General features: G+C 43.5%; 2 protein-coding genes across 16 annotated transcripts in view; both read left to right on the plus strand.

Annotated features, from left to right (window-relative positions):
* Positions 1–5204, plus strand: part of HIPK3 (homeodomain interacting protein kinase 3) — a 65602-nt gene extending 60398 nt beyond the window's left edge. For all 7 annotated transcript variants that reach the window (XM_027459469.3, XM_072039220.1, XM_038179746.2 and 4 more), the window contains one exon: positions 1114–5204. In XM_027459469.3, coding sequence (XP_027315270.2) covers positions 1114–1590 — 477 coding nt within the window. In that variant the 3' untranslated portion in view covers positions 1591–5204. The remainder of the gene's footprint in view (positions 1–1113) is intronic.
* A 1222-nt stretch (positions 5205–6426) lies between these two features.
* Positions 6427–17782, plus strand: part of KIAA1549L (KIAA1549 like) — a 104205-nt gene continuing 92849 nt past the window's right edge. For 3 of the 9 annotated variants that reach the window (XR_011809826.1, XR_011809827.1, XM_027459463.3), the window contains exon 1: positions 6431–6945. Coding sequence is in view for 5 of the 9 variants with exons in the window: in XM_027459463.3 (XP_027315264.1) it covers positions 6783–6945 (163 nt within the window). In the remaining 4 variants the exon portion in view is untranslated. Of the gene's footprint in view, positions 6946–15368; positions 15579–17782 lie in introns of those variants that run through there. The other 6 variants (XM_027459466.3, XM_027459464.3, XM_027459468.3 and 3 more) reach the window with 6 other exon arrangements.

Here is a 17782-nt window from a genome sequence, read left to right on the forward strand (position 1 = left end):
TAAAAGCTGCTTTTATCATTACCCAGCAATGTAGTAAATGTGTCTACTGTGGCTGAGAACTGAAGTTGACACACAGCGTTAAGTTTAAGCCCCTTTTTAATGAATAAATTTTGAGCTGTAGCTGCACTGAGCTTTTGGTTAGATATCTGGAGGTGCATTTAATAGAAGAACAGTACCTGTTTGTGCAAGTCTTAAAGAGGAAACCTGTTTGTGTAAGTCTTAAATAGGGGATATTAACTTGTAAGTCAAATATTAAATGCAAGTATGCTATATGTAGATAAGAGGATTTACCGATAATGGCTTGAATAGTTGAGACTGTAAGAAACATTTGGGTGGGTGACACAATCTCCCCTTCTGCATAATCATGCAGGATTGATTTAATTAATTCTAAGTAAACCTTAATGTGATCAGCATAGTATTAATTTTTAATCTCTCAGCGGCTGCAGCTCCTCAGGCTCCTAGCAGGAAGTGTAGGATGTTATTTTCATGACAAAAATTTATGCTGAGCCTTCCTTCTTTGGTAGATGCCCTGTGTAGCTTCAGATCTGCGTCACTTAATGAGAGTATCTGATTTTTAGTCTTTGTCTTTATAACTGTAAATGATTGCCACGCCTTCCTGTGATCATAGCCCTAGACTTCTGTTTGCCTAGTTGTCTCAGATATTTTCAATCCGTTTATTATTTTTTCTGCTCTCCTCTAAAATTTCTCTCCTATTTGTCCTCTTTGTGCCTCATTATGGTGCCCAAACTGAATGCAGCACTTCCAATTGATGCCAAGCCAGTGCTGAGTAGACTGGAATAAGCACCTTGCTCATGTGATACATGGTATTTCTGTTAAAACAGCCCAGCATGGCATATTATCTTTTTCTTTTTTTTTTTTTTTGCAAGAGCATTAAAACAACTTGTGTTCTGTTTATCATCTCTTATTGTCAGATTTCCTGTCTGTGCTACTATCTAAATAGCTAATATATTTTTTGTTGAAGCGTTTAATTATTCCCGTCTCTATATTCCTCTTGATTTTAAGTTGATTAGTTTTAGTGCATTATTCCATTTTTCAAACCGTCTTTATACTCTAAAAAAATATTAAGACTTGTCTGTTTCTGTGTACGGACAGGTTCAGCACTTTGGCTCTGGGCCGCAGGAGTGGAACGGGAACTACGCTCACCGAAGACAGCAGGCCTACATCCCAGCGAGCGTAGCCAGTCACGCCTTCTCCCTTCCCCAAGGAAGTCCAAATCCCACTGCCGTGCACGCGCATCTCTCTGGAAGCACCCACCTCGGAGGACAGCCCGCTATTCTTCCCTACCCATCCTCGGCACCCCTTAGTACTGCTGCGCCTGTCGCCCACCTCCTTGCCTCACCATGTACCTCAAGACCCTTACTGCAGCATCCAACGTACAATCTATCTCACCCCAGTGGTATAGTTCACCAAGTTCCAGTTGGCATAAACCCCCGTCTCTTACCTTCCCCAACCATTCATCAGACTCAGTACAAACCAATTTTTCCACCACATTCGTACATTGCAGCATCACCTGCTTACACAGGATTTCCACTGAGTCCGACAAAACTCAGCCAGTATCCATTTATGTGAGAACTCAAATAAAGTATATTGAGGAAGCTCAATGACACAGAAGTTTGATTTAAGAAGAAACATGGTATTTATTAAATATTAGCCATGGCACAACAGGAAAATTATTTTTTTGAATCATGTAGACTTGGGTGCAATTTAAACAACTCTGAGCTTTAAAAAAAAAAAAAAAAACTCACTTTTAATGTGTTTTGCACATTTGGTATAACTTGTCTTTGGTCATGTTATCTTCTTATATAGTAACTTTAGACAGGTGACTTATGGGAGCAGAAATCTGTTTTTGCTCCTGCTATTTTTTATAAAATTGCCTTCTAACTAGTGCAAGACACGTCTACATTTGGGAAGCCATTCAGTGTACAGAATTAGAGCAACAGATGCACATATGTCAGCAGTACAGTGTAGAAGTAACTTGTTTGTGTTACGTATCTTGGTGTTTAAATGTTGAGTCACTTACCTAAAAGTTGAGCTGTTGTTCTTCACATTGCATGTGTCTTTTGCATGGGCAAAAAAAAAAAAAAAAGCCTAAACATTGCTCTTAAATGTTGTTGTCCTAATAATCTCAGCTGCATTGTAAACTGTTCCCACACATAGTGCCTTAAATATTTGAGGTTGTTAATGTTATTACTTATATATCAATGTTGAGGACTGCAGCACTTAAAAATTCAGATCTGCTGATTTTTTGATAGCGTATTGCTCATTTTGGGTTTTGTGTGGTATGATTTTAGTATTGGGTGTTTTTTCCTTACGAGAAGGCGGCATGTTTTGCTGTAGCTGAACTTTGCTGTCTTTTTTCCCAGAATGATCTAGCTTCAAGGAAAGACTTTAGTAGTGCTTAAGGAAAGTTGATTCAGTAGCTCTTGAGTAGTGACACACAACACAGTATTTCATACTGTTAAATGGAACTGCAATACAATCTAAGTAGTTTATTTTAAAAGTGTTTGTCTAATTGGATATAATAAAATGTTTAGAGGTGCAGTAGGCATGACTGACTAGATAATGAAAGAAAAAGCAAAGTGCTCATTGATTCATGATGTGGTTTCATCTTAGCTTGAGCAAACCATGCAGTATTTAATAACTAGTAGCAGAATATTTACTATTGAAGCTTGAAAAGATGTGAGTTCTTTGTGTGCAATCTTTCATTTATGCATGGGAGAGATTTTAGTCTTTTTACATGATAGTATTTGTTTTAGCCTGTTGGGGGTGTTTGCTTATTTAATACATTCCGTCAGGGACGTAAATGACATGCTTTTTGCATTCTTTTTATTTTCCTTAGGAGGTGTGTCTTTTGTTTTTCGTTTTGTTCAAATGAAGTTGCTTTTGCAGCACCAAAGACTTAATCATCCATTTCCTATAAAAGGTAGCTACTTTTTTCATAGACCTCAAGTATACTGTAGTGTAGAGATGGGATTTAAAGAAGGTATGAAACTGAGGCTGTGTTTTAGCTTATGGGCAAGTAATAAATTGTATCATTTATCTTGAATGTATCATAGATAAGCTGCTATATAATGATTGCCACTTCAGATAGCTGTGAACTTAGGTGATTAACTAGTTCTTTCTTAGCCTTCTGATTTCTGTACAAGTCTAATTACATGAAATAGAAGCCGGGTTTTGGGTTGTTTGTTTTTGTTTTTTTTTTTAACTTTTGTTTTCATGTTTGAAGTGTCGTAACTACTATACTGTAAATGATGAAAGATGATTGCATATGTTTTTTTGAGGTGTGTTATTTGCATCAGTATTTTATCTCCATTAACTTTGAGCTCATCACTGCATATAAATGGATGTATTGGTGTAACTTAATTTTTTTTTTATGTTTTCATATTGGCATTGTGTAGACACTTAAGCAGCTGCATCTTGCAGGCTTGACTTAACTTTTTTTTAAAACAAAATCTGGAATACAATCTTTGCAATGTTGACTGGAATAAGAGTGCAAAGCATTTGAGTTTTAACTCTGTCAATAAGCTAATAACTGGTAAACTTTTTCTTTACTCCACTAACACAAGCAGTGTTTTATTTAATGAATGTCTGAATGAAATAAATGTGCCTACATTTGATTTATTTAAGTAATAACTAAAATACAACAGTATTAGATCGTAAAACAAACAAAAATACCAGCAGTACATTTTTAATCACACTGAAAATTAAGAAACCTAACTTTTCCCAAAAGTTTCAGTGTTTTTAGTAATCAGCTCTATGCATTTTGTACAAGTATAAATGTGTATATAAAGTATGCATTAGGAACTAGGAGTATCCTGATTAATCTGAAATCTTATCAACACATAGATAAAGCCTAAATATATGGAGTCAAGAAAATGCTCAAATTGGATATCCACCTTGCCACTTCAAACCTGTACTATATGGTCCAGCAGATTGTTTTCTGTTAACTCCCTCGTGGTGGGAATTGACGCTTTTCTGGTGCTTACTCCATTGCAGGCAATGGACACACCACAAATCACCAATGCAAATGGAGTAGATGAATTTTGTATTGTGATAACAAAAAAAAAAAAAAAGCTTTTTTTTTTTTTTTCTGGGGCCATGGGGATTTTCAGTGGTCTAATGTATTTACTGTACTTTCTTTTTACTGTGCTTAAGGTTTTAAGCGACTGTGCTTGTTAAATTGACACAATTATCTGTATATCACAACAGTAGCCTGCCGTATGCAGGAAGAAGTTGCTGTAAATGTGCCCCACGTTAGATCTGCTGCTCTTTCTACGTATTGTAAGTTTAGGAATGTCTGCATTTCAGTGGACGACAAATTTGGGATTCTGCCACAGCTTAAATTCAACGTAATGGATGGCTTTTCCCCAATCCTGCAATACATTCTGAGAGAACGGACTCTTGTAAGTCCAAGTGTCCAGGGCCCAACTGCAGAAAAAAAGCATTCAGGCAGAAGGCCTGTTCTGTGGGAAGAAAAAAAAAAAAAAACAAAAACAAAAAACACAAAGTCATCCTCTGAGAAGCATTTATACATGTTACTGTTTTAATGCCTTTTTTAAATAAAACACTGCATGACTACAGAATTGCATATCTGCATAATTAATTTGCAAGATTTTATATGAATTTCTTGTGTTCAGTTTTTAACTTCAGGGTGTTTTATTGGTCAAATATGCTACTATGCTACTGTATTAACTTTTTTTTTGGTTTTAGTTTTTAAATTTTCTGTTTTTACTGCTAATTAACTTGGTTTGTGTTAAGTAAAAGTTAAATCACACTGCAAGCTGTAGGAAGACTTGTTCTAGAATTACCCAGTGATAGAGACTTGATTACTAAGTTTGAACTGTTACTGTTTAACAACTTGTAGACTTGTGGCTTTTTTTCTTTTCTTTTTTTATTTTTATTTTTGCTTTGGATTTCTATGCTACACTAGTTCGCCATGTAGCAATTGCACTGTGCAATATTACAATATGAGGACTGGGAAAATTTTTTATGGATGTAATGTCTCTTACAGTTTGCGATAGTATTTCTTTCTAGTTCTCAGTGATTTAAATGTGACCAAGCCTTCTGTACTTTGTCACAAAAAGCGGGTTTTCCAGGTGACTATTTTGGTGAGTGTCAAAATAAGAATTTATGGTGTATTACTGTCGAGATTCACTTTGAATTAAAATATATATTGCAGCAGATGATCTTTGGTGGCTTTCTTTGTTGTTGTGTTAGATCCGGGCTGGGTTAAGGTAAAGGCAAGGAAAAAATCATGTGAATGGTTCCAACTCTTAAACTATGGTGTAGTCATTTGGCTAAGCTTCTCTTTGGTTCGAGATTTTAAATTTTAGCAACGTGCAGGGCATGCTTAGCAGGGGCTCAGCAATCTGCCTTTAGTGTAGCCAAACCAAAAGGTACGTTTTTCTATGTGCTCTGCTCGTGCAACCCGAGGAGGTGTTTATCTGGCCCAGACTCCAGCACTCAGTGCACAGGACAAATTTGTACTGCAGTTGCGATAGCATTCATTCAAGGAAAAGCCTTCGGACTCAGTGGAGTTGTCACATGCTGCAGAACTGTAGTGGGACAAGCTGGCTGGGGATCAGGCTTTGTTTTATCAATGAATCAGCTTTGGTTTTCAGCTGGAGAGATGGTCCTGCCCTGGGAAGCAACAGAGAAGCTGCTGTTCCTTATCACTCACAAAGCCCTACAGTGCTGACGATGAGGGCAGATTCACATTAATGTGAGTAATTTACACACACAGCAATGGATTAAAAAAATGTGATTAAAAATGGATTAAAAAATGTGGTTATCAAGTATACAGGGCATGTGCATGCTCTAGGGCAGCCTGTATACAAGTCAACAGATCCCAACACCAGGTGTGGATGCACAGATACCCCTCTGAGGGCTTGAAATTACCTTTCTGACCCATGAAGGTAAATGGAATCAGGTAAGGTAGGTCTAGGGAGTGGTTAAATGCAGTTTCTTGGTAAAACTTGAGTGAATTTTTGTGGGTTGTAAGGGTAATTCACCATGCGTGGTGGTTTTACTTTCACTGTATGGGCTGCTGCAGGGCAAGTTAACATTCCAGCCAGACCCAGTACACCATGCTGTGAAATACGTGTCTTTAAAAGGACTTAAACTAAAAATGTTAGGAAAAAAAGTGTTAATATATGTTTATATGCACAGAGTGTATAACGGAGGAGAGTGACTGTGAGTGAGCAAGACCCAGAAACAAACGCTGTCAGAGCTAATTTATTGACGGGTCTGTGTCTATAAAGCTTCTGATGCCAAAAGCTGGTAGATGAAGGTAGTGAGAGGGGTTTTAGAGGGGAGTCTCCACACAGGCAGGGCGCGGTACCGCCAGAGGGCCCTGCGCTACCGCCGTTGCCCCTCAGCGGAGCGCTGTGGCGGTGGCAGCCGCGTCCCTGCCATCTTCCCTTTGTGGCAGCCGCTCGCAGCTCATTGTGCCCGGAGCCAATTAGCGCCGCGAGGCCGGACCGCCCGAAGCGGCACCGGGGGCCCTGAGGCGCCCACCGAGGGCTGGGTCCCGGCGACAGCGCCGCCCCCGCCCTTCGCTCCCCGCCTCCCCTCGCTCTGAGGGCGGGCGGCGGGGCCGGGGCTGGCGGCGCGGGGGGCGCTTTGTGGCGGAGCTGCAGCTGAGGAGGGGCACGGGCAGCGCGTCCTGCGGCTGCGGCCGCCGGCGCCATGCGGAGCCCCCCGCTCCTCCTCCTCCTCCTCCTCTTTCTCCTGCTGCTGCCGCCGCAGCCCCTGCTCTAGAGATGTCGCGGCGGCGCGGGGCGCATCCCCCGGGGCCCGGCTCCGCGCCGCCGCCCCGCGCCCCGCCGGCCCTCGGCGGCCCCCGGAGCCTGGCCGGGGCCGCGGTGCTGCTGCTGCTGCCGGCCGCGCTCATCGCGCTCGCCCCGGGCGGCCGGGCCGAGCAGGGTAAGCAGGGGAGGCCTCGGGGGCCGGGGGGGCGACGGTTGGGGGTGGGAGGCGAGCCCGTGGGGGTTTAGGGCTGGGGGAGCGGGAGGGTGCGAGCTGGCGGAGCGGGACGTGGTGCCTCAGCCCCGCTGCCTCAGCCCGAGGAACAGCGGCTGTTCCACACCATTTTTACCACAGCTTTCTCCACCAGAGCGTATTTATATACATGGGAAGAGCCTGCATGTACGTGCTTGCCTACCCACTGGCAAATGTTTTGTCCTTTTGGTGGGTTCACCTCAGCGCACGGTGTGGGGACGAAGCAGGGCACTGGGGGCACGGAGGCTGAGGAGCGAGGTGACGGTGGCCACACGGCGTGACCACGGCTCCTGGCCTTGAGCAGCAGCCCCAAAAAGCTGCTCTGTCCCCAAAGGGCCACGTCCCAGCCCGCACAAACCCAAAGGACCGTGTCCACACCCATGGAGAAGGAGGCACACTGCTTGTGGATGCGTTTTCCATTAGCTCCAGCAACTCATGGCAGGGGCTGCAGTGGGGGAATAGGGGATTGGAAACATTAAAATACGCCTGCTGTGTTGTCAGTCAGTCAGTCATCCTTTGTGCTTGCCTGTTTGAGTGATGAACTTGCAAGGGAAAAGTCTGTTCCTTCCCGTGTGTCCACGGGAGGACGATGTCCAGGAAGGCAGAAGTCTGTTCTCCAGAAATACAACCCCAAGTTTTACGAAACCAGCCATTTCGGGTTGCTCTTTTCATGTTCTGCCTGATCAGCTCAATGGAAAACAGGTGCAGATACCTGCCCTCTGCAAGGATGGGTGAACGAACAGGGAGAATTTCCAATTCTGACTCATTTTATTCAAAACTATGCATGCACCTACCACGTGGGCTGAAAAAATCAGGCCTCTAGGAGCATGCATCCACCAGTCAGGAGTTACCGTGCTCCCACTGCTTTCCTGGACCTGAGTTATTCCCCATTAGCTCTTAAAAAATATTGCTGATTTTAGGATTTGTCTAGATACAAGGTACTTTAAATTCATGTATGCTGAAACAACCGTGATGAAACTGTTCTCTTTAGATTAAGGTAAGCACCCCAGATCTTAGATGAGGATGAAAGGTGTCTACGTTTTGCCCATAAAGAATATTTGCTGCTTGTTTTAAACCCATGGTTAGTGAAGAAATTTGCAATCTTATTTTCAGCCAAATTCAGCCATCCAGTCGTGTACTGAGTATCCGACAGCCTCTAGTCTCCACTGCAGTATTTTCTGAAATCTGATACACCTTCTCACAATCAGGTTGATGAATAAAGGGAAGGGGAATGTGAGTAATTTTGTTTCTGGCATTTTCTTAGTCATTTGGGAGCAGTTGTTTCTGGGGAAATAAATACTGATGATATTTGCATATGAATTTAGGCTTCGGCACTGAAACATGTCAACATTTCATTAAAAATAATAAGCGTTTTGGTGTTTATTTACTGCTTTAACTCCCTTCTGTCGAGTCTGAGGAAGGAGCTACTGCACTTACTGAACTAGTTGGCATTTTACTTGCAACCCTAAGGGCCGTGGACTGAACGCTGCCTTCCCCCTGGCAAGGTGGGATACCACTGGGAGGCTTCAGACATTGGGAGGAACCAACCCCTGTACGTCTCACACACGTAGTTTGCTGCTGAGGCAGCTGTAGTGTTCTTAAACCTAACTTCCATTTGAAGAGGCCTACGACAAAGGACAAAAGCGAAATGCTCTGGAATTGAGAAAGAAATGAACAAGAGAGAAGTCCAGGCTTTGATCCAATGTTTTGGTGGTAGCTCTAGGCACATGAGACAGGACACGAAGGGCACACGTGCATCTCGTGCTTGCTGCCACCAGAAGAAAGGCCAGTCACGTTCTGCAAACCAGAGCAGCGATCCCATGCCCACGGGTGGCTGAGGGGCAACTCCAACGTGCCCGGGGCCTGGGAGGGCCTCGACAGCAGCTGTGCAAAGGTGTGCGAAGCTGGAAAGAATAAATACTCAGACTTCGAAGGCAGAGCCTGTTTCCACGCTTTCTCTGAACCGTGTTGCTGTAGATCTGAAACTACCGATGGTACCTTGGCTGTCCTGTCGTGCACCTGGCAGCAGTGTGGTGTTCTTTTAAGGGAGACTCCCCATGTGATTCCTACTGTCTTTGAGTATGGAGAAGATATGGGAGAAAGTAGAGGCAGATAAACAGAAGAAAGTAGTGCAAGATAAACAAAGAAGGTAAATGTTGTGGCCAAACGTTCCCGCTTTCAGGTATTATGATCGGGCTTGATCCCTCAGTTGGCGCAGCTGCAGTAGCTCTGCTCCTGACATTCCTCCCGTATTCCATGCACGTGTATACATTTTCTTCATAATGACCAAAAACCCCGTATGCAGTGATTTTGGCTGCTGTCTAGGAAATTCTGTCTGCACAATCTACGCACCGATCACACGCAGTGTTTTCCCAAGTGCTCGTGCAGTGGGGTGGTGACAAAAAGAAATCCTGAGGCAAGCTCTTCGAATCAAAATCCATTTGTATATCGGTTAATAAAAAAGCAGAACTGTCCTGCATCACTGTGTTGTTTAGTGACATGATGATTTCACTGTAGTGAAACTATATGTTCAACCTCACGGATTTGCTAGCGAGGGTAACACAAGAAGGTTCATTTATAAATCTGTTTGACTTACGGATGCTAAGGTAGAGATTTTTTTAAGTGTGCAACTCAAAGGAAAGGCTACACTTTGCAATTTATGGAAATTAAGATGTCAGAAGACATCCCAAAGAGATTGAAACAAAGATGTTGCATTTATTTTCTGTAGTAGCTATAAAAAAAAGTAAATAACTGAGGCCACTAAAATACATTGGCAACCGATGTAAAAATGACAAGAAAAGAGTTGAAAAACTGAAGTTTATCCTTGGGAACAGATTGTTACCAAACAGCTGGTCTTTGTTTTGAAAATAATAAAAATGACTTAGATGATGTTATGTTGCTCACCACTGAGGCTCTGAGAAGCTGATTGCACAGAAACCATTTCAGCCTTGCCTGGTTTTCTTTATGCAGTTTTCTTTTTTAATCTTTTAAAGTCATAAATATATTTCCATGTGCTTGCATCAGTATCAGTTCAGTATCCAGAATTCATTGCTGTTTAATAACCAAAAGTTTTGCTTGCTTTAGGAAGCAATTTACCATTTTGTGTGTGGGTTCCTATGCAGCACGGTGTGAAACCAGAGTCATGGGCTCTGAGGTGGCTGCAGGCAGTAATCGCTGGCTGGGCGAGTCAAGGGGGCAGCAGGGATTAAACTTTTTAGGGGGTGCTGTTTGTGAATTTAAAAAATAGAAAATAAAGTATTAGTAAAAGGTTTAGGTCAGCAAGTGTAGTATTAGTAAACGCATTTAGGTAAGAAAGGAATCACTGACATTGTTGAATTTGTTTTCTGCACGTGCTGGACCTTAAGATTTGCCATTTTACAGTGACTGATGCACAAGCGCAGCAGCTCTGGGTAGAGAATAATCCTTAAAAGACCATGCGATCCTAATTAATGTTTTCTGGGGCTGGGTAGCTCACAACAATTCCTAGTAAAGGATGTTACTGTCGTGTTTGGAAATTTGTGTCTTATTTCTGTACCGAGGAAGTCCCACTTCATTTTCCAGCTCTCTTATTTAGCAGGCTGAAGAGCTCTGAGAAGCCTTTCCCAAGCACAGCTGCTGGCACACCGAGATGGAGCTGTGCCTTTCGCTTTGAGCTCGCTCAGATGGCTCAGCCAAACGCACAGCAGGCAGGAGGTCAGGCTGAGTGTTAGGAGAAGGGTCTTCACAGGCGCTGGGACAGGCTCCTCAGGGTCGCTGTTCCCCTTCGTAGACGCTTACTCCCTGAAGTTGGTCTGTAGTCTGTATTTCCAGATGTGCGATCTGACAGGTGACTGCCTCTGCCTGATTCATTATGCGTGTCTTTCCCAGGCTGTAACCTGTGAACTTTCCTCTGAGAGGGTTTTTGCTTCCTCCAAGTTACTGATAAACGCCTTGAACAGTGCAAGGCTGAGATCGATCCCGTGGGAGTCTGCTCGAAGCATTGCTGCTCGATTTAATCATTTTAAATCTACGGCATATGCATCACATTGGTTTTATGTTTTATTAATCAAAATGTGAGATATGAAGTCAAGTGCCTCACTGAAATCTCAGACCAGTTGATCAAGCTTGTAGTCTGATAGAAATATAAAATTAATGTGAAGTGATTCATTGTCCATAAAGATGTGTTCCTGGACATTAGTTACCCTATTCTCTTTTTGTTCTTCGTTAATCAAATCATTTCTCTGCTAATTCAGCCCATCGTCTCGCAGCGGTATCAGAACCTCCATCGGGCAGTTCCCATTTACCCCGTCCCAATGTTTCGGTATTAGGGAACAAAGATAAACCCTGGGCTTTGTTTGCTCTGTCTCCTCATGCCGGGGGAATAAGGGGACAATCAGCAACTGAAAAAAAAGCTGGATTCAAAACCAGTCAGTGCTTCTTCAGCCTGCCTGTGGTTGTAGAGCTGCCCTGAGCTCCTGGGGAAGCCTCCCTGGAAATCCCATCTGAAACTACGGAGGGAGCAGCCTTGATGCTGCTTAAGGGGCAGGGCATAAAATAAAGAGAGGTAGGAGGGAATTAGGGACTGAGACAGAGCTAACTGCCTTACACCAAGTGCAGGTGAGGATGAAATTTGGGACTGATCTATCAAGGCAAGTGCTGAAAGCTGTGCATATGAATGAGTTGGAGGTAGATTTAGAGAGGAGGTAATTAGGGGACTTGGTAAACAGGAGAGGATGAGCATGCTGAGTTGAACAGGCTTTCCAGTTCCAAAGCTCTTTTCCTGATGCTCTTTTCTTTGTAGATGTTTCAGGCAGATAATGGGATGCTAGGTGAAGGCTATGAAGCCTTTATTCCTTGGGTGCACCTAAAGAGGTAGGGTATGAGGGCTGCATTAGCACTAGAGAAAAATCTGCTGCTCGCGTGGGTGAGGTTGCAGAGATCTCAGCCAGTTTGTTCTCCTTTCCAGGTGGCTTTGGCTTCCTTCTTTTTGCAGCATGGGGTCAGTGTCCTATGTAGGAGATGGCGTGTGGAAAGTCCTTTCAATACCCGTCTCCTTTTTGTCCTCCAAAGGGCCCCGAGCCAGCCGCTGCAATTAATGAGACTCCTCGAGTGCTCAAAGGGGAAGCACATCCACTGCTTATCTGAAATTAGTGACGGTCCTCCACCATGCTGCCGAGCTCTGAACCACATTGATGACCTGTCTGTGCGGTGTACGTTTTGTTGAAAAGCCAATAGCTCGTTTTAAAAATCAGCGATGAATTAAAAGTAATAGATAATGGTAATGGGGCCGAGATAATAAAGTACAGAATATTCACATTTTATCAGATCTTTTGATATATGCAATGCTTCCAGTATAAGGCAGATAATTAAAATTACCCCAAAGAGAGAATCTCCCAGGAAGATATTCCGGGGATGCAATTTGTTTTCACCAGTATTAACTGTAGGCTACAATGATGTAGCGTGTTGTACAGAGCCTGTGTAGGATGCATTTCTGGGGCTGTTATTACAACTGTCCGACCAAAGAAATCTTCCTGTATAGTTTCTCTAGTTACTTAACTGCTAACTTGATTCTCCCATTGCCTCGGTAGGCAGTTATTGCTGAAATCAATGCTGTCTGCGTGTGTGTGCGCAGAAAATCCCTCTACGTCTTCGCAGCCAGCTTCGATTCACCATACTGACGTTGAATTATTTCAGCTCAGGGTGTTTCCATAGCTAGTTTGTCCTAGCCTTGGTGTCTGCTTATTTTAGCCCTCATTTTTCATCCTGCCTGCGTGGAAAGCAAGGGGAGAAGTTGCAGTGACCTGCAATGGATGTGGGCTCAGCCTGCGGTGCGTGGGCTCTGCTCTGCCAGAAGTTCCCTGTGCTACCTTAAAATCTGTTTCCGCTTCAATAAATGGTGTTTTTTTGGGGGGTAGATGTGATATTTGTTAGATCACTGCTCTTCTCGGTGACAAGATTGGCATTTATTCTTGTAAACCACTGAAGGATTCCCATTTTAGCTGATGCCACAGCATGGAGGGTTTTTTTTTTGACCTACACCTTTTTATTTCTTTACATATTTCTTGTGAAATAGTTGTCGGGTGGTAGTTGTCTCCCTGAAAATCCAGAGGAGAAGGAAAGCAGCAGTGCATCTGACTGCGATTTACACCTCTCCCCATGGTTGCGTTTTCTTGGCTAATCTCAGTGTAAAACCTCATTTTTTAGTCTCCGTTTTAAGTTAACTTCGGCCAAGTCAGTGTAACCAACCTGTGCAGTCCTGGTGCAACACCCTTGCTGTACAGTTACTCAGGCATGTTACACATGTCAAAGCTTTCTAAATAGAGATATTTACCTAATTGTTTTTAATAGTTGTGTTTTTAATAGACGTTCGGGATGTTTTTTAATATTCTGCTCGCTCTCCCTGCTGAACAAAATGAAATCAATTGCCTTTGCCTGCCCTTCTTTTCTCAGTCTGGTTGAACGTCAGGAAACGGCACAACCCCCCCTCAAAACTTCTTAATCCTCTGGCCGGTTGTCATCGGATTCGGCAGAGCCAGCGCTCTCTGCCATGTCACCTTCTCCCTGCTTGCATACGAAGCTGTCAGTGCACAGGGGAAGGAGAGTTGGTTTTGGGTTTAAGAATAGAAAACCCTAAAAAAAAAAACCACAAACACAGATCATCACGTCCACGGAACTGCTGTTAGTGCAATTTGAAAGACATTATAATTACAGGTGTTGATTCATTCAGCAGGCAGAAGGTACCAAGAAATAAAAATGAGCTCTTAAAAAGTCTGGCCTAGTTCTCCAGGCTTTTCCTCTTCGATACAGGAATCCTGTCGGCATGCAGTCCTGTGTATATGAACACATATATACATGCAGTAGTCCTCTTCTATGGCACGTGCCTTGTCCTGCATGTCCTCAGCATGTGCTGAGTCCTGTGTTCATCAGTGCAGCAGTAACTGAAGCTGTCTGGCAGTTTTCCACACTGTTATTGATGTTCTGCTAAAAAAAAAACAAACAAGCACAAACAAAACACCACAGTGCACATATTTAGAAAAGACACGAAATTAAATTCCGTCTTCCAAGATACCTCGTGGTGCTGTCAAACACTCAAGATCATTCTGGAAATAAGGTATTTATTTTCCCCCGAGGGATAATTCAGAAATTGCTAACTGACAACAAGTTTGTGGGTTAATCCCATAAAGAGGTGATGCGGATCACTTGTGCTCAGCCTTTCCTTTGGAGAGAGAAAGGAAGAGGACGCACTGCCACGCGTGGTTTTCAGAGCAGTGATTTATAGTATAATGAAGTGTGATTTGGGCAATTGTAAGCTTTAGGATTTTATATTAAAGCACAATGAAATAAGCATAAACTTTGGTGCAAAAAGAGCGATGTGTTCCAGTGGGAGCTTGCACAAACGGCTCAAAAGTAAAAGCAACTCAGGCTCTTGGAAGCTGCAGCCCCTCGTCCAGCCCAGGCACTGCCTCTGGGATGAAATCAGGACCTGCTCATCGCTGCCTGGCAGCAGGGCAGGGCTTGTGGAGCTGCTTGGGTTGCCACAAGAGGGAAAAGGAGGGTGCCAGTAAGGTCTTGTTCCTTTGATGAATTTGCTGGAGTTTGCCTGTAATTCTCTCCACGTGGCACACCGGTGCAGTGACCCGCAGTGTCCCTCCGTGTGTGCTGGTGTCAGGTGTTTGGGTACTGGAGCAATGCTGCTCAGCAGTGGGAATAACATGGCAAATAGGATTCACATCAGTGCTTTCAGGGGCTGTAAGTTGAGATTTTACAAAAGCGCATTTCTGTTCACACTTGTCCTTTTTGTCCTTTTGCCAAAGTCCAGAGGAGAAATACCCCAGAGCACCCCAGGACCGCTGAGGCTCAATTTTAAAAGTCCCACAAGCACTTCACCCGCTGGGGCTTGGTAATTTTCAGCGGGGCAACAGGTACCCATCGCCGATGGGTCAGAGTTGCAAAGGCACCGGAGTGCCTACAGTCGCACAGGGGGCCAGCGAGGCCAGCGGAATAATTTCAGCAGAAACTGCATTGCCTTTTTGAGGGACTGGGGGCTGCTGGAGCCAGTAGGTGCTCAGCAGCTACATAGCTGGCAGCTCCTGCCAGGCTTACCAGGCCCTTCTGTGCATCGTTTGGGAATCTGCCCCGGAGGCCCTGGTGCTGAATGGTTCCCAGTGCTGCGCTCGTTCAGTGTTTGTTTTGGCAGCTGTGCGGGCTTCTGAGCCCTTGCGTGCAAGGTTATGTACCGCAGGTTATCCTTCTAGTAGCTTTTCTTCAGCTCAAAGTATCTGCATGTGTCTTCGGTTGTAATTACAAACAGCAGCAGCCCGTTACGATGCTAATAGTAAAGACTGAAAAACAGCTGGCACAAAACAGCATTTGTTCTGCAGTAGTTGGTGGTGCTGGCATGATAGGCTGGGAGCCTTCAGACCCCCCCCTGTGAGCAGGGATGGCTGCTTCCTTCTCCCTCTCTGACCTCCTGAGCCCTTGCACTTCTTGCATGAAGAAGGGAACGTTTTGGTAACTGTGATGGACTGGTGTATTAAGTTAATCCTGTATTTGCTTTTATGTAAAGGTATTGCTGGTGGGTAAGTGTCTGTATTTCCTTACTTCCCTCCTTTTTTCCCTGTGTTTCTGTAAGGCCATCACCCACTGTTTATCTGAAGGTGGTAGCTTTACAGCTGTTGTTTTATGTGAATATTTGGCCTGATATGAGGTGCCTGACTCCGTGATTTATGTTAATGGCTTAACAATCACTACAATTTCATAATACAGGAAAGAAATGGAAATGAGCTCTTTACATGTCTTTATTTCCTCAGATTTGTATTCACTCTTGATTTGCATTTGACTTCAGAGCCACCCACACTGCTTCAGGCAGGTTGGTTATACTGAGGCTGCTGTTGTAAGTGAAGATGAATAGGCAGGAGAAGAGTGCTTTTCTCCTTGGTCGATGTGTGTCAACGTAGGTTTTCCTTTAACCCTGCAATGAGAAGCTTGATCCTTCTCCAAGCAAGGCTGTTCTGCGTTAGCCAGTGGATGCTGTCAGGTTTACCCGTTCACAAGACCGATCTAGGACATTAGACTGAGCTGGCTGTGGTGTTTCTTCACGTTATTAGGATATTTACCACATCATATTGCTCCTTCGCTTTTCCAGAGTTTGCCTACCTTCTAAATTACCATTTATTTCCTCTGGGCATGGCTGTGTTCGGCGGCTGCTCAGTGAAAACGCCAGTGACTGCAGCAGAGCAGGATATCTGAAAGTAACTGTGCAGTTCTGCCCTTTCCAAAAATGATTTTGCAAAACTTGACAAAATTAAGAAAACATTACCCCCACATCCAGGAGGTCAAGGCAGGCAGCAAATACTCTGTTTATTCCTGTCTACTTGACTCTGTATATGGCTCCATCACCATCATTAGTCTTGGGTGATGACCTGTGCTCCACAAGGCAGAAATCTATTAAAATTCTTCAGCATGAAAATGGGCGGATTTTTAAAATCACAAATGGTCGTTCATGGAAGTGATCATGGTAGTGAATAGAGCATCGTTACTTAAATATTGAAATATTGAAAATTAAATATTCATTTATTAATATTTATTTATTCTCTCTCTCTCTAAACCTGTCTCCTTAGCAGTAGTTGCCGTGCAAACGCCCCACTAAAATGTAGCCCTTTCCCAGCAGCTTGTATTGCTTCTGTGTCCCATTCAGTCTGCTGGTGTCAGTGCAAAGCCTTCTCCGCTGACTCGTGTTTAATTATGAGTAGTCTTCCTCTTCTCTTCAAGGCCAAATTCCTGAAGGACTCTGTGTATTTTGTGCCATCCGCTTCACATATTTTCTAAATGAGGTGTTTGAGAGTAAAACGTGAGCATCTTACTTCTGGCACCACTAAATTGTTTTTTGCTTGCTTTTCCCTAGTGATGTTTTCTTTGACGAGTAAGAAAATGTCTGTCTGAAAGTACAGTCAGTTTATTTTAGGGAACTGCATGGGCCATTTCCTCGTTAATTTTTTCCATAAGCACTGAAATTGTATGACGTGATTTAGATCACAGGAACCAAACTCAGTGGCTTTGGATTCTTTTCCAATTATTATTGTGTAAACATAAAGGAAAGAGAGCACAGGCAGGTTCTGTAGGAACAACCCAAAAAAGGTGAGGTGTTGAGAGGCTGAGATGAGGTGAAAGAAATGGCGCTGCCTGTGAGGCCCCGACACTAGCATGGTGCCTGGGCCTCACACTCCAGAGCCCCAGGGGAGGCTGATACTACTTCTTTTTTTTTTTTTTTTAATCAAATGTCTTCCATGAACTCTATTTGTCCTGCATTTCTTATTTTTGGGGCACTCCTGAAGTTTGAATACCGTGCAGTGAAACTTGAAATGAAGGTAGGCTGAGACTTGCCCTCAGGAAACATAAGCGGTGCTGGGGCTTTCAGTGCTTTTAGACCAAATAAACGTGGTACTGAACAAGATACATTGGGCAGTTTCTGTCAGTCAGCACTGAAATGGCATCAGCATCTTATTACTTATAGCACTGAAGGTGATTTAACGAAATTAATAGGAAAAAACACAAGTGTTTGTAACAGGGCTGTGGCAGATACTTGAATGAGTAAGCCTGGTATAATAAGCTCATCCAAATCAAGATGGAAAATCATATGTAGTATAACGCTAATCATTAAAGCTATTGCATCTTTAATGGGTTTGTTTCTAAATACTGCGATGAAATCTCTTACAGATTTTTTTTTTCAGTGTTAATTTTTCCCATCTTCAGTGCAGTCGCTGTGCTATTAGCGCCATTTGTG

This window comes from Anas platyrhynchos, chromosome 5 (genome assembly GCF_047663525.1).
Source record: "Anas platyrhynchos isolate ZD024472 breed Pekin duck chromosome 5, IASCAAS_PekinDuck_T2T, whole genome shotgun sequence".
NCBI lineage: Eukaryota > Metazoa > Chordata > Aves > Anseriformes > Anatidae > Anas > Anas platyrhynchos.